Source organism: Carassius gibelio, chromosome A9 (assembly GCF_023724105.1).
Source record: "Carassius gibelio isolate Cgi1373 ecotype wild population from Czech Republic chromosome A9, carGib1.2-hapl.c, whole genome shotgun sequence".
Lineage (NCBI taxonomy): Eukaryota > Metazoa > Chordata > Actinopteri > Cypriniformes > Cyprinidae > Carassius > Carassius gibelio.
In genome coordinates, this window is record NC_068379.1 from 22,920,097 (window position 1) to 22,933,705 (window position 13,609).

The 13,609-nt window shown below is 37.4% G+C and overlaps 1 protein-coding gene across 1 annotated transcript in view; it reads left to right on the top strand.

Moving 5' to 3' along the window:
* Window positions 1–13,609, top strand: part of LOC128019997 (low-density lipoprotein receptor-related protein 1B-like) — a 199,717-nt gene that overhangs the window by 145,981 nt on the left and 40,127 nt on the right. Inside the window, exons 43-52 of the mRNA XM_052606482.1 lie at window positions 2,207–2,399; window positions 5,521–5,646; window positions 7,256–7,384; window positions 7,643–7,762; window positions 8,116–8,229; window positions 9,303–9,452; window positions 10,019–10,141; window positions 11,296–11,415; window positions 11,867–11,995; window positions 12,315–12,437. Coding sequence (XP_052462442.1) covers window positions 2,207–2,399; window positions 5,521–5,646; window positions 7,256–7,384; window positions 7,643–7,762; window positions 8,116–8,229; window positions 9,303–9,452; window positions 10,019–10,141; window positions 11,296–11,415; window positions 11,867–11,995; window positions 12,315–12,437 — 1,327 coding nt within the window. The remainder of the gene's footprint in view (window positions 1–2,206; window positions 2,400–5,520; window positions 5,647–7,255; window positions 7,385–7,642; window positions 7,763–8,115; window positions 8,230–9,302; window positions 9,453–10,018; window positions 10,142–11,295; window positions 11,416–11,866; window positions 11,996–12,314; window positions 12,438–13,609) is intronic.

A 13,609-nucleotide genomic window follows, 5' to 3' on the forward strand; every position in this document is an offset into this window, starting at 1 on the left:
GTCCATTGACCCTTCACCAGATCAGTTTATTCTTAATGAATTATCCACTTTAAAGAAACATGACAAAGAGTTAATTAGAGTTCCTCAACCTCCTAAACTAAGCGCAGAAGTGGTAATGAAAGCTTATTTTGAGACCCCTGCTGAGCAGTCCTATCAGCTAGCCAATTAAACTGTGAAGAATTAAGCAAAACTAAATCAACATGGCTTTTGGCAAACTGCCTTGCCGTTGGAATATCCCAACTGGTTTTAGTGAAGGGGTTTGTGAGTGGAAGCCTAATGGTATGCATGGAATACAGTCTGTGGTGCCATCATTTATATCATATCCACATAAAGAGGACTACACATTTTTTGTAATGCCCATCAGAACTGCAATCAAATGCATGTGGCTATAGTTGTTAGCCAAAAACTCTATTTGACATCTTTTTGATCAGGTAAACAGAGATAATTAGTGCTGGAGCAGAACATTTGCACCCCTGAATTTAATTCTGAATCAATATGCTCTATCAAAAACCATCTGGCATGCTCCTCATCCACTCACCCCCCTTCGGATCTCCAGTTGTTGTTTGCTCAAGCTGGGATCTCTTAATCAACACCTGTCCTATTTTTCCCACCATGGTGGCAAGGATAATGTGATCATGGCTACATGCACGTTGGGTCTCCGGAGCTGTGGGACATCCTCCCTCAGGAAACTTAGGCCGGAAACTCCCAGAAGGAGTTGTGTGATGTATATCTGTGTCCGTCACCATGACACCTGCATTAACACTTACAGGATCTGGGCTAAACTGGCTGCTGGGCAATTATTTAAAGCACATGTCCTCTACCTACATGTTAGTCTTGGTCCCCTTAAAGAGACTTTCCAGTGGTTGTCAAGAGTGTGCAAGCTACTTGTTTGGTCCTTGTGTAAGAGAACGGCCAGCAATATAATAATGGTGAATATCTTGACAACAGAATGGCTGAGATTTGAGGGGGTGCATGATATATCAGTAGCTATATCATGATATATCAGAGAACTGTCAATCTGGCAATGCCTGTATGCCACTGGATCAGAGTGCTGTCAAATGCTGTCTGATTGTTGCATGTAAAGTTTGCATTTTGAGCGCTCAACAACGCCATTAGATAAGTGGGCTCTGTCAGTGCTTTGGAAAGGTAATGCTTTATTTTTTTGCCAAGCAATTAAGCGAAGTTCAAAGGCCAATTTAAAATATTGGTATGGTAAATAAAGTGCACAAAATCAGTATTTAGTTTAGGCAGTATTTGTGGCAGTTGATAAATCATGTTGCAAGATTTGTCCAAAAGGTGTGCGTTTTTGCGGCAATGCATTGTTAAAGGATCAGTGTTACTTGTAATATTCCCATATAAACTTTAATAGCCAATTAAAAACATATTTGTATAATCAAATTAGCTAATTCACAAGATCAATACATCCTTTATTAAACTGCTTTGTCAAGTTTAACGCATCCTTACGGAGGTGTCGAAATGCTGAATCAATTCAGTTCACTTCTAACAGCACTTAATGGGAACAGCGTCATACACATAGAGGGCAGAGCATCACGTTATTTAAAGGGGAAGATCACGTGTTAATGAGTAGCAAAGGATTAAGTAGCTGTATTGATTACTTTTATGCCACTTATCGGCTTTTATATGTAGTTTGTTGCAACAAAGTGTTTTAAAGGTTTGACTGAAAAAATAATGCAATAACTGACACTTTAAATCAATTTTTCAAGAAACAGCAACAAAACAATTTAACAAAAAACAGGTAAAGACAAAAAGAGTAGACATTGATAATATCTAATCATGTATCCAAATCCAAATGTAATAAGATTAATTTAAGTGTGATTTATTGTAAATTATGTGCAGTTTCTTAGCTTCTAGGTATTGCTGCATATGGCTGTAGAGGCATCTAGTGCCGACACAATGATATTACAAAGAATAAATTGTTCAAAATGTTTATATTAACAGACAATTTACAAATAATGCATTCTTATTTGTGGAACTTACAATGGGCTGAATCTCCACAAATGAGTGTCTTTACTATGACAATGAATTTGAATGTGACAAGAAACTGGTGTCTGAAAAGATTGGTGGGTTTCTTGTCAAATTGGCTAGAAACGGCCCTGTATATAATACATGTCAGCAGACAAATACATTTCAAATATATGATCTGTAAGCAAATGCTCTGTACTTGACCCTCTGTATCTGTCGTTAGGTGATCGTAAGGTCAGGGCCTGGCACATTTTTTGGACTTGCTATCCACGGAAACTACATTTTTTGGTCTGACTGGACTCGGCGGGCTGTGCTACGGAGCAACAAGTTCACTGGAGGAGATACTAAAGTTCTCAGGGCTGATATTCCTCACCAGCCAATGGGAATTATAGCAGTTGCTAAAGACACTAATAATTGTAAGTATTCCACAAAAAAGAAAAAAAGATTGGTCACTGAGAGTGGCCTCTGAAACTTTCATAAATTTGTGGCGTGCATTGAATTCACATCTTTCACTGGCACTGACACTTTGTGATTTCTAAGGAATAGTAGGAATGATAAATTAAAGTGGACATTTTTATTAACCAAGCAAACTAAATTGGTGGCATAATTACTTTTAAAAACTATCCTCGAGTCACAGAAGATGCTCTGAACTGTCGCAAATGTGAAAAGTAGGACGTTTGGAAATTGGTTTAAGAGACTCCCGATGGTCTCTGTTTGTGAGCCTGCTGTGAGGGGTTTTCTCCTCTCATTTGTTTGTTCATGCCATATTATTGCAGCTGTCTGCACCAAACCAATTTTACTTAAAGAATGTTACCAGTCAGCACTGCCAGAGAGAGATGTGTTCATTCAAAGACAAATGTGAGTGAGGAAAACTGCTGTTGTGATCAACCATGTGATCTTCTTACTGAAAATTGTCTTTTAAATTCTTTCATCTGACACTCTACCAAGTTAATACATCACCTTTGATTTTTGATATTCTTTTCCATATTCATGCTTAGTCACAACATAATGATTTAGAGATGCTGGAAGCTTCCAAAGGGACAATGTTATGGATTCATAACATTTCCTGAAAGTCTGGATGTTCATTTAAAAGTTATTTGATCAGTCTGATTAAATAAACTATACTTTCTTTCTTTTTTTCATTATAAATATATATATTACTTGCATAATAATTTCAATAAAACTTGCAGAATATCTGCCTATTTGATTTGTACCAATTAAATTTTTTTCCTCTTTAATGACAGCAGTCAGGCAGCATAAACTTAGATAGGTAGATGTCTTCAATGTCCTCCATAAAAAGAGCCGCCAGACACATGACCCGCCATCTCTCCCACGCGTCCATCGTGTAGCCAGCTGTGAACGCTCCGGCAGGGCAGTCAGGTCCCCCCGAACCCAAGCTTCTCATCGAGAAGGTGGTGTCAATTGCATTGAAAGACAAGTCGATCAAATCAAATCCATGTTTTCCAGTTTAGCAGAGCAGTGCAGAGAGTTTCTCAGAATAGACGCAAGCAGGGAAGACAAGGGGAGGAGAGGGAGAGAAATGCATCTGCCTCCGTTGAGAGCCAAAGAAGAATAAAACGTTATTTGAAACAAAAATAATAACTTAAAAGTTATGCTTAAGTATAGAAATTTTTACTGACTTTAAAACTTGTAAGCTAGTTGCCAACGCAACATTTTTCATTTTGAATTTGCTTAAAGGGGGTTTCACTCAATATCCTGTTAATCTTGAGTACCTATAGAGTAGTACTGCATCCTTCATAACTCCAAAAAGTCTTTAGTTTTATTATATTCATAAGAGAAAGATAGTATGTACCGATTTTTCCCGGAAAAACACGACCGGCTGGAGGCGTGACGTGTGGGCGGAGCTAAAAAATCACGAGCGCCAGTAGGCTTTTGCATTGAGAGCGTTTGGAAGCTGTGACATTATCGTGAGGACAAAACCATCATCCAAAACAAACCATGGCTAACAGTCAGATTCAGCGTTTATTTATGATCCGGAATCAGATCCCGAGGCTGAAACTGAACGAGAGCAGCAGCAATGACTCGCTCCGAGCGGGGCTCAAACCCAGGTCTCCGGCATGGGAGGCAGACGCACTAAGAAGGAGGCAGAGATATTTTAAGCAGTTTACTCACCGCTTGTGGTTCCAACACACGATCGTGACCCTTTTTCGTTGGGATTGCATCATCCTTAAGAAATAAACGATACGCAAATCCGTCGTCAAACTGGGCCTTGTTTGTAAAACAAGCATCTTCGAAATGCAGGGAACAAACACAAACACTTGCACTCTTGCAACTCCGTTGATGCTCTGTAAAAATAAACTCCATCCACTGGTCCCTTAATGCTGTTTTTTATTTGGTAATCTGTGCAGGGTTGTCTTGCCCTGGCAACCAAAAACACACTTCTTTTGTGACATTTCGCCACGCTCTCGCTCTGATCAGTGATTGTCTGTGCTCAGCCTCTCAGTGCTCTGCTATACAGGAGTGCGCGCTCTTCCGGCAGGCGTGCCCTTAGGACCCATATAAGGAAGTTCCGCTCCATCTAACGTCACACAGAGCCATACTCGAAAAAAACTTTCCGAAACTTGTGGCAAACCGGAAGGAGTATTTCTGGAACCGAAATACTCCTTCAAACGTACAACTTAATTTTTGAACAGTGTAAAAAACTCAGTATGCATGAAATAGCACCCCCCCCCCCCCCCCCTTTAAGATGTACTAAAATATCTAAAACTGAAACTGAAATAACAGTGAATAAAACGATTATACTGTACACTCTAAAGAAAAGCACACTATGTACTGTATCTATTTTTTAATTATTTTTAACTTTATGCAACAAAATTAAATTACTAATGTTAAATGTAAAAACTGAAAAGCCAAATATTAAATAAAATAAAAAATATTCAAAAATTAAATAAAAACCTGTAATAGTACCTCAATGAGACTGAACTAACACTGGTACAAAAAAGGAGTCACATATTAAATCTCACAAACTGGCATTTTGATTATAGTGACAGAGCAGAATCTGAAATATTTATAATTAATTTAATGTTTTCTTATTCTTTTTCAGTTGTCTTGGTTTTACATTTTTTTCAGAATCCTAAACTCTTTTTATTGTCATGTTTAATAGGATTTTAAATCAGACTTTTGGAACACACACTTTTAATTTCCAAAGCCCAACAAAGAAAAAAAAAAAAAACTGTAGCATTTTCTTTCTGTTTTAAATAGGATAACACTTATGGTTTAAATTTGTAACAACTTTTGCTTTGGAATTGTACTTTTTTGGAACTCCAGGGTATTTAGTGAATAAGCCCCTGATGTACCGCATTTGTCAGTGTATTTTAATAGTCAGCTACTTTTTTTAAAGAACGCAAACCTGTTTTTAGCTCAGAGTTTTTTGGATTGCTCACTTCAAAGACTTTGGAATTACTTTTCTCTGTGTTCTTGTTTGTATGCTGTTTAATGTTGTTATTTAGCCTTTCATATATATGCTCAGAGTACTGTTGTGATGGTACGTGATGTTCCCATGTCCCTGTGTTCCAGGCGAACTATCTCCATGCAGGGTTCTGAATGGTGGCTGTGGTGACCTGTGTCTCCTTACTCCAGATGGCACAGTCAGCTGCAGCTGCCGAGGGGAGCGGATACTGCTCGATGACAACAGATGTGTGTGTAAGTTTCACCACGCTTCCCTCAGACTCTCAGGGAATACGAGTCCCTCCATCTCAGAAAGATGTGAAATTACTTTGCTTCATTTATTCCAGCATTTATTTTGCATGTAAACATCGCTATGGCTATTGCTTAGACCTAGGGTTAGGGATGTGAACTCTTCCAGTAACAATTATGCTACAGACTTGAATGGTACCTCAAAACGTGTGGCTTATTAAGAAAAGGTGTGCTATTGAACTATAGTGATGGGTCGTTCGCGAATGAGCCGACTCTTAGAGCCGGCTCTTGTAGGTGAACGACGGGAGCTGGCTCACATATCTGAAGAGCCGTTTCTATTTAAAAAAGTATATATATATATATATATATATATATATATATATATATATATATATATATATATAGCCTATAGAAATTAAATCATTATGTAATAATGAAATGTAATAATGAAATAATGGATGCATTTTATTTTATTTAAAATAATTGACTAATTCAAAGAAGAAGAAAAAAATATCTCGTCTGTCTGATCAGCCTCACATTCTGTTCCTGTCAATCATACACGAGGTTTCAACCAATTATACGGCATGAGGGAGGGGCCAAGCCATCACACACACACACACACACCACACACACAGTGTCAAACTCAGAGGAGAGGAGAGGGAAAACACAACAGCTTTTGAAAACAAAACAAAAGCAGGAAAATGAGTGGGAAGCACAGCCGCATTTGGAATCATTGTAATGAAAGTAAGGCAGCTTGCATTTCTGAATGCAAATCTCTCATAAAATAAAAATATGATCTGCATTGTGTGTGTGTGTGTGTTAATGCTAGTTATACTAAACATAACTAGTGAGATACAATGTTTAATAGTATTCCTTTTTCATAACAAATCAATGCATTTTTAAAGAAATTGTGAGTATGATTTAATTTAATAATTTAATTAGAATAGTTTTCACACCAATCATAGTCAAAACATTATTGTTTTTTAAAGAGCCGTTTGTGAGCCAAAAGAGCCGGCTCTTTTCAGTGAGCTGAGTCAAACGAGCCGGCTCACGAAAAAGAGCCGAAATGCCCATCACTATTGGACTTATGGCATGATGCAAATTTTTGTTTAATCTATTATTTATTCAAAAACTCATGTGAACTTTCCAACATGAATACAAGTACATTTCTAAGAACTTTATACATGTTTGATAGAAAACTTGAACTACTGTAAACTTCAGTATTTATCCTTATCTTTATTATAGACAGTCTAAAATCTCATTGACCCTATTAGTATTTGAGTGATCAGACATATTATTGGATATTATTTAGTTAAATAAATACATATATTTATTGATTAAGAGATCAGAATACCACAGACATTTTGGATTCTTTTAACTTGGGCCAGTTAAAAGAATTGCACAACCACAAAGAGCATTCAAAAAAAGCTTAAAACCACTCAGAACATCTTAGCACCCTCAAAAACCTAGCATTTGCACCACTTATGTTTCCTCGTGAACTATGATGCCAATTTGCAAAAATAACTCCCACACACATACACACAAAAATTTATGCATTAGCCAAATGATTAATTTACTTTAGAGTAAGTCGATCATTTTGTGCTCACTTTTATAGCCAAAACCTCCTCCTGCAACATCCACACTGAGTTTGAGTGTGGAAATGGGGAATGTATAGACTACCAGCTGACATGTGATGGAGCTGCCCACTGCAAAGACAAGTCAGATGAGAAAATGCAATATTGTGGTAAGTAGCCGATCACAATGCTTTGCCGTATGTACTCCCTGCTCCCACATCATGAAAGCAGTAAGCACATAGAATTGGTTTAAGGTGGCAGTTCTATTCCCTGAGGCGTCAGCCTAATAAAATGCGCTGCTTCTCCAACCAGAGGACCAAATGGGAATAAGCCTAGAGCAACAGAAAGACTAAATAAGATATAAATATATATATATTTTTTGCCATAATACGAAAGATTTGCTGTGCCATTGCTTTCCGTATCACTAGACAACAGAAGCTGCCGAAAGGGTCACCGTCCTTGCTACAACAGGCGTTGTGTGGCTAACAACCGCTTTTGTGATGGAATCGACGACTGTGGGGACAACTCGGATGAGGCATTTTGTAACAGTGGGTATCTTATGTCTGCGAATATTATTGTTTTGACATTTTGCATATAAATTTCACTTAAGGAAGTTATTTGTATTTTTTTGCAGTCTATGAAAGAAAATAGGCAGCTATTTTATATATGCAGCTAGTATATTTCAGACCATGTTAGACCTCAAAAATTATACCCAATTTTCGAGCTGTGAAAGCATTTCACAAGTCATTTTCCTTGGAGCGATCTGGAAGACTCTGTTATCATGGGTGAATTGCGGTGCATTTCATACAAATATCAGCGCATGATATTTCATTCATTTAAGCACATGTCCAGGTACCTTAGTCGCTCTGCTCTCAGTGTAAATGAAGTGTCTCTGTTCCAGATGTCACGTGTGCTGCGTCTGAGTCATCCTGTCAAGATGGAACTTGCATACCAATATCCTCCTGGTGCAATCAGGTCATCGACTGCGCCGATGCCTCGGATGAAAAGAACTGCAGTAAGGCAGTGCTACCCATGTTGCAAAGCAGCACGCGTTCTCTTTATATTACTGTAATAATCATTGCCTTGACATATCAGACTATTATAGATTACAAATGTAATGCATTCCTAGAACTGAGGATAAATCAATAAATTGCCATTAAATGGACAGATCACCCAAAAATGGAAGAAAAATTACTTTCTTTCCTATGTGATACAGAAAATGCAATTTTTAAAAAAAAAGAATATCCTGTTCATACTGTCTTATAAATAGAAAATAAAATGGGACAAATAAAATTAAATACACCATAACAGTATTTTAAAAGCAAGTGGAACTATGTTAGAGTTAAGTCGTCTGATTTCATATGATATGGTAGTCATTAAATTTAGTCAAGTTTAGGCAATGTTTGGTCTGCATTCATTAATTACCGTATTTTTCAGACTATAAGTCGCACCTGAGTATAAGTCGCATCAGTCCAAAAATACGTCATGATGAGGAAAAAAACCTATATAAGTCGCACTGGACTATAAGTTGCATTTATTTAGAACCAAGAACCAAGACAAAACATTACCGTCTACAGCCGCGAGAGGGCGCTCTATGTCTTCAGTGTAGACTATAGGAGCACTGAGCAGCATAGAGCGCCCTCTCGTGGCTGGAGAAGGTAATGTTTTCTATTGGTTCATTTCTTTTGGTTCATTTCTCTCGGTTCATGTCAAATTAATTTTGATAAATAAGTCGCACCTGACTATAAGTCGCAGGACCAGCCAAACTATGAAAAAAAGTGCAACTTATAGTCCGGAAAATATGGTACTGAAAATCACCTCCTCTTTAAAATCAAATATAGCAGCATTGACATCAATAACATTAAAGTCAATGGCGTTTGGTAATGATGTTTTTGTTCACTGCCTGGCTTCTGATGTACATTTTGAAACTTTGGAGGAAGAAAGCTATCATATGGCTTCAGCCGACTTACAGTGTGTGTGTGTGTGTGTGTGTGTGTGTGCATGCATGAATGATCATACAGCTTGGAATCATTTTGCGTCATCTGTTTTGTATCTCATAGATAACAAGGTCTTCTCCCTTATTTTCAGATCACACAGATTGTGGAGACTATTACAGGATGGGAGTGGCAGAAAAGGTCTTTGTCAGTTGTAACTCCACCTCACTCTGCATTCACCATTCCTGGCTGTGCGATGGAGCCAATGACTGTGGAGATTACGCCGATGAGAGGAACTGTCAGGGTAACGCTCAATATAACTCTCCGTTTGTTAGCTTTGCAGCTTGAGGAAGCCAGGTTCTATTAAAATCAAATTAATTTTGTCGCAACACTATTTATGAAAGAGGTAATGAAGCTGAGACAAGTCCCTGTCTTTTTATGCATGCTTGAAGAGCCTGAAAAAGGTGCAGAAGGCTGATTGAGTAATTATTGCTGATTGTCAGACTCGGAAAGAGCAGACATTTAAACACTCGTGCAAACTGCATTCACTTCAAATCCACTGATGCAAAGGTGACTTGAAAATTAGTCTTGGCAGATTTCAGCTTATTGCTCATAGCGTGTCGGTGGTTTCATATAGAAAGCAAAAGTTGAATTTATTAGAGTAGACCTGTTTGAATGGAGATGCACTTTTACACCCTTATAGTTCCGTAGAGAATTGCATCACATAAACATTTCATCTGCCTGGGAGCGATTTTAGGGAGGGAATAATGACCCAAACAACCATTGGACCAAATTCTCCCTACACTAAGCAAATTGTGGACTTATTTATGCTCCCCATAATCAAACATGTATTTTCTCTCACTGCCGCAGTCTCCCATGGGCAGAAATGTGCAGAAGGCCACTTTGCCTGCCCTAGCGGGAACTGCATCTCCAGCGTGTGGCTTTGTGATGGGCAGAAGGATTGTGAAGATGGTGCAGATGAGTTCCAGTGTGGTAAGCATGACTGTATTAGTCTCCCATTGCTTTCACTCAGCTTGATTTCTCATGTGGAGCGAGAGATTACAGCCCGCCTCTTGAGATGAGTTTGAATGCAAAAACCAATTCAGCTGCTAATATTGAGGTCAAAAGACGCATTTTCAGGTGATAAAAACCAATCTCCATGTGTACCTGTGCCCTTGGAGGCTGACGTGCATGTATATAACTGGAACCCTCATAGCATTTTCATTTCACAAAACGGTTGAATGAAATTGAGATAGATAGATAGATAGATAGATAGATAGATAGATAGATAGATAGATAGATAGATAGATAGATAGATAGATAGATAGATAGATAGATAGAACAAAAATCATTCTGATGTGCTGATCAGTTTTTATATATATATATATATATATATATATATATATATATATATATATATATATATATATATATATATATTATTTTATTTTTTTTATTTTTTTTTTTTTACTGAAAACAGGTGAAAATAGTAGTGTTTCTTAATATATTGTGGGAACGGCGATGCAATGATTTTACCGAAATTCTTTGATGAATAGAATCATTATGAATTAATCAAGATTCAATTTTTTTAATAGATCACGTCAATTTATTTGTCTCTTTTGACGCAACATAAATTCTGTTTTAAATCCATATATGAACCGAAATATTATTTTGTCAACTTTTCAAGGTGCACTAGCATGTACACATACTCAGAGCTGACAGACATGGAATAAAAGCCATAAAAAAATCATTTTCATAAAGTGAAACTGTTGCTCAACACAAAGAACAGAGATAGATGTGTCAGCTAGCTCTATATATTTGAGATGAAAAATGGATAAAAGTATGATTACACGGCAAAAAATCCTGAAAACACAATTATTCTGCTTTATTGCATCTTCAAGTAAAAACCACTCCGACAAAGATGTATTTATGGTGAGGGGTTGTATAGTGTGTTTTTGCCGTTGTTGTTGTTGTTTTTTTTGAGAGCACAAGTAATATAAGTGCAATCTAGAGGTCTACAGCCAAGTCTGCTGAATTTGGAAATAAAGAAACCATCTCTAAAAGCATTCAGCTGAGATGAGTCCTAAATTGTGGATGTCATTTTCTAAGCACTGTTATTTGTGCCTCTCAAACTGCTTTGTTAATAGACTCCTCCTGTCTGTGGAACCAGTTTGCTTGTTCGAAGAACAAGTGCATAGCGAAGCAATGGCTCTGTGATGGTGAAGACGACTGTGGAGACGGGGTGGACGAGAGCGTGGATCTCTGTGGTACGCTTGTGACCTCTCCTTTCATTCTGTGTGACAGTAAATATATTTTTCTGTGCCTCAAAGGCAGCTTTTTGAATTATTTGAGTTTATACACAGGCTAAATATAATGCAACTATTATAAATTGGGCATTATGAAAATGCAATCACGGTTTAATAAATTAGTAAATGTCTGTAGTAGACAAACATTTCATTGGATTTTAATGAAATGTCAGTAAGATATTAATGATACTGTATGGCTATGTTCCTAATAACGGCAAATGCAATTAAACATGAAATACTTTTCAGAACTTGATAAGCAACACTGAACATCCAAATGCACTCTATGCATTTGTTAAAAAGCTTTCACAGATTACTGTGTGAATTTTCTTAATATTCAAGTTGGCTGTCATTTATGATCAATAGACCTGAGCAACAACAATTAATGGTGCATTACTAACAACATATTATCCAGGCTCAGTGACCTGTGCTCCAGGGTTATTCAGTTGTCCAGGCTCGTACGCATGCGTCCCCAAGCGCTGGTTATGTGACGGGGAGAGAGACTGTCCCGATGGCAGCGATGAGCTTGCAGCGGCCGGCTGTGGTAAATATTCCCATTGATCTGTTTAAAATGTCTTTTGCATGTCAATGTGTTATTGATGAAAGCTCTCTTTAGATGTTGTTCTAGCAGCGATGCAGGCCATTCATTATAATTGGCTATTTGATACGTGTTCAGGTCAGGATTTAAAAACTCAATGACATCCCAAGAATAGGATATTCTTAACCACAGGCACTTCATTAGCGTTGTGTTTTGTAACATGTTAGACTTTAGGCTGGATTTGGCAGATCTGACTCGTATCCCAAGGTGAATAAAGTCTTGGTGAGAATTAATTAAGCTCAAGGTCCTGATGTTTACCCTGCAGCTCCAAACAACACATGTGATGAGAATTCCTTCAGATGCCTTAACAAAGGCTGCATTCCAAAGCGCTTTGTTTGTGACCATGACGACGACTGTGGAGATGGTTCAGATGAATCTGTTGAATGTGGTAAGCATCTTTCTTGAAATCTGACTAAATTAATAGTGTTTATTTGCTTTTTCTATATTCCAAAAGAACATTTTCAGACTTAGGCTTTGAACAAGCTACAAACTGAGAAGCAAAGCCATTTAGAAAAGCGTTCTTTTTTTAATCTTCGGTCACTATAGTTTCCTGCTTTTCCTTTGAGGAATTCGCGAAAGCTAATTTTATTTATAAAGTAAACTGAATACCACAAAAATCAACATTGAAATAGTAAAAATGTGCAGTAATTTAATGGGAAAATTGAGGTATTTCTCTATTAATTAAAGCTCCGCAGTGAGCCTTAGGCTATTCTGTGCTTGTATTATTTGTACTATACATTCTTAATTAAGAAGAACAGTTTTAGAACCATTTTTACTTAAAACTGAAACATATTTGGGCTTTTTGATGAACAACTTGGGCCCTGGACTTCACAACATAAAAGGCCAGCTTCTCCACAGGACATCATATGTGTTCATGAGCCTGTCCTCCAACAAAAAAACGACCATATAGGTCGTTTGTGCAAGCACCTTAATATGACCTATATTTACGTTTTAAAGTTAAGCGGCCTCTGGTGGGCATAAAAATCATGACAGAATTGCATTGCGTCTGTCATCATGAAATGACATATCACGTCATTACCAATCAAAATGCACATTTATTTAAATGAAATGCATGGGCTTTTTACACCGATCTCACAGTATTTCCTACATATTTTACTAGGTTGCTTATTCGTTCGGATGACCACACCTAACCCCACCCCTAAACCTAATCCTCACAGAAATCATGCTAAATTTTTATTTATTGAGCATATACATTTTTGTGCACGTACATTGCCTTGGATCGAACCCATGATAGCATGATTACATATCAAGGTATAACGCAATAATCTACCAACTGAGCTACACGAAACACAAACCAGAGGGCAAATAAAAGAGTACAAAACATTAATATGAAAACAACCTTATGCCGATAGGGGCGCAATTGTAGGATACGCTCTGATGGGTCGTATTTCAGGGATTTGGACAAACTACCTATACGAGCGTATTGGTTGGAGGACAGGTTGGTGTTCATACACCCTCACAATTTATTGCACTAGAACCAAAGATAAAATATGAAATAAAAAAGTCTGGGAAATCATTCATAACAAAAGAGATTCAAAG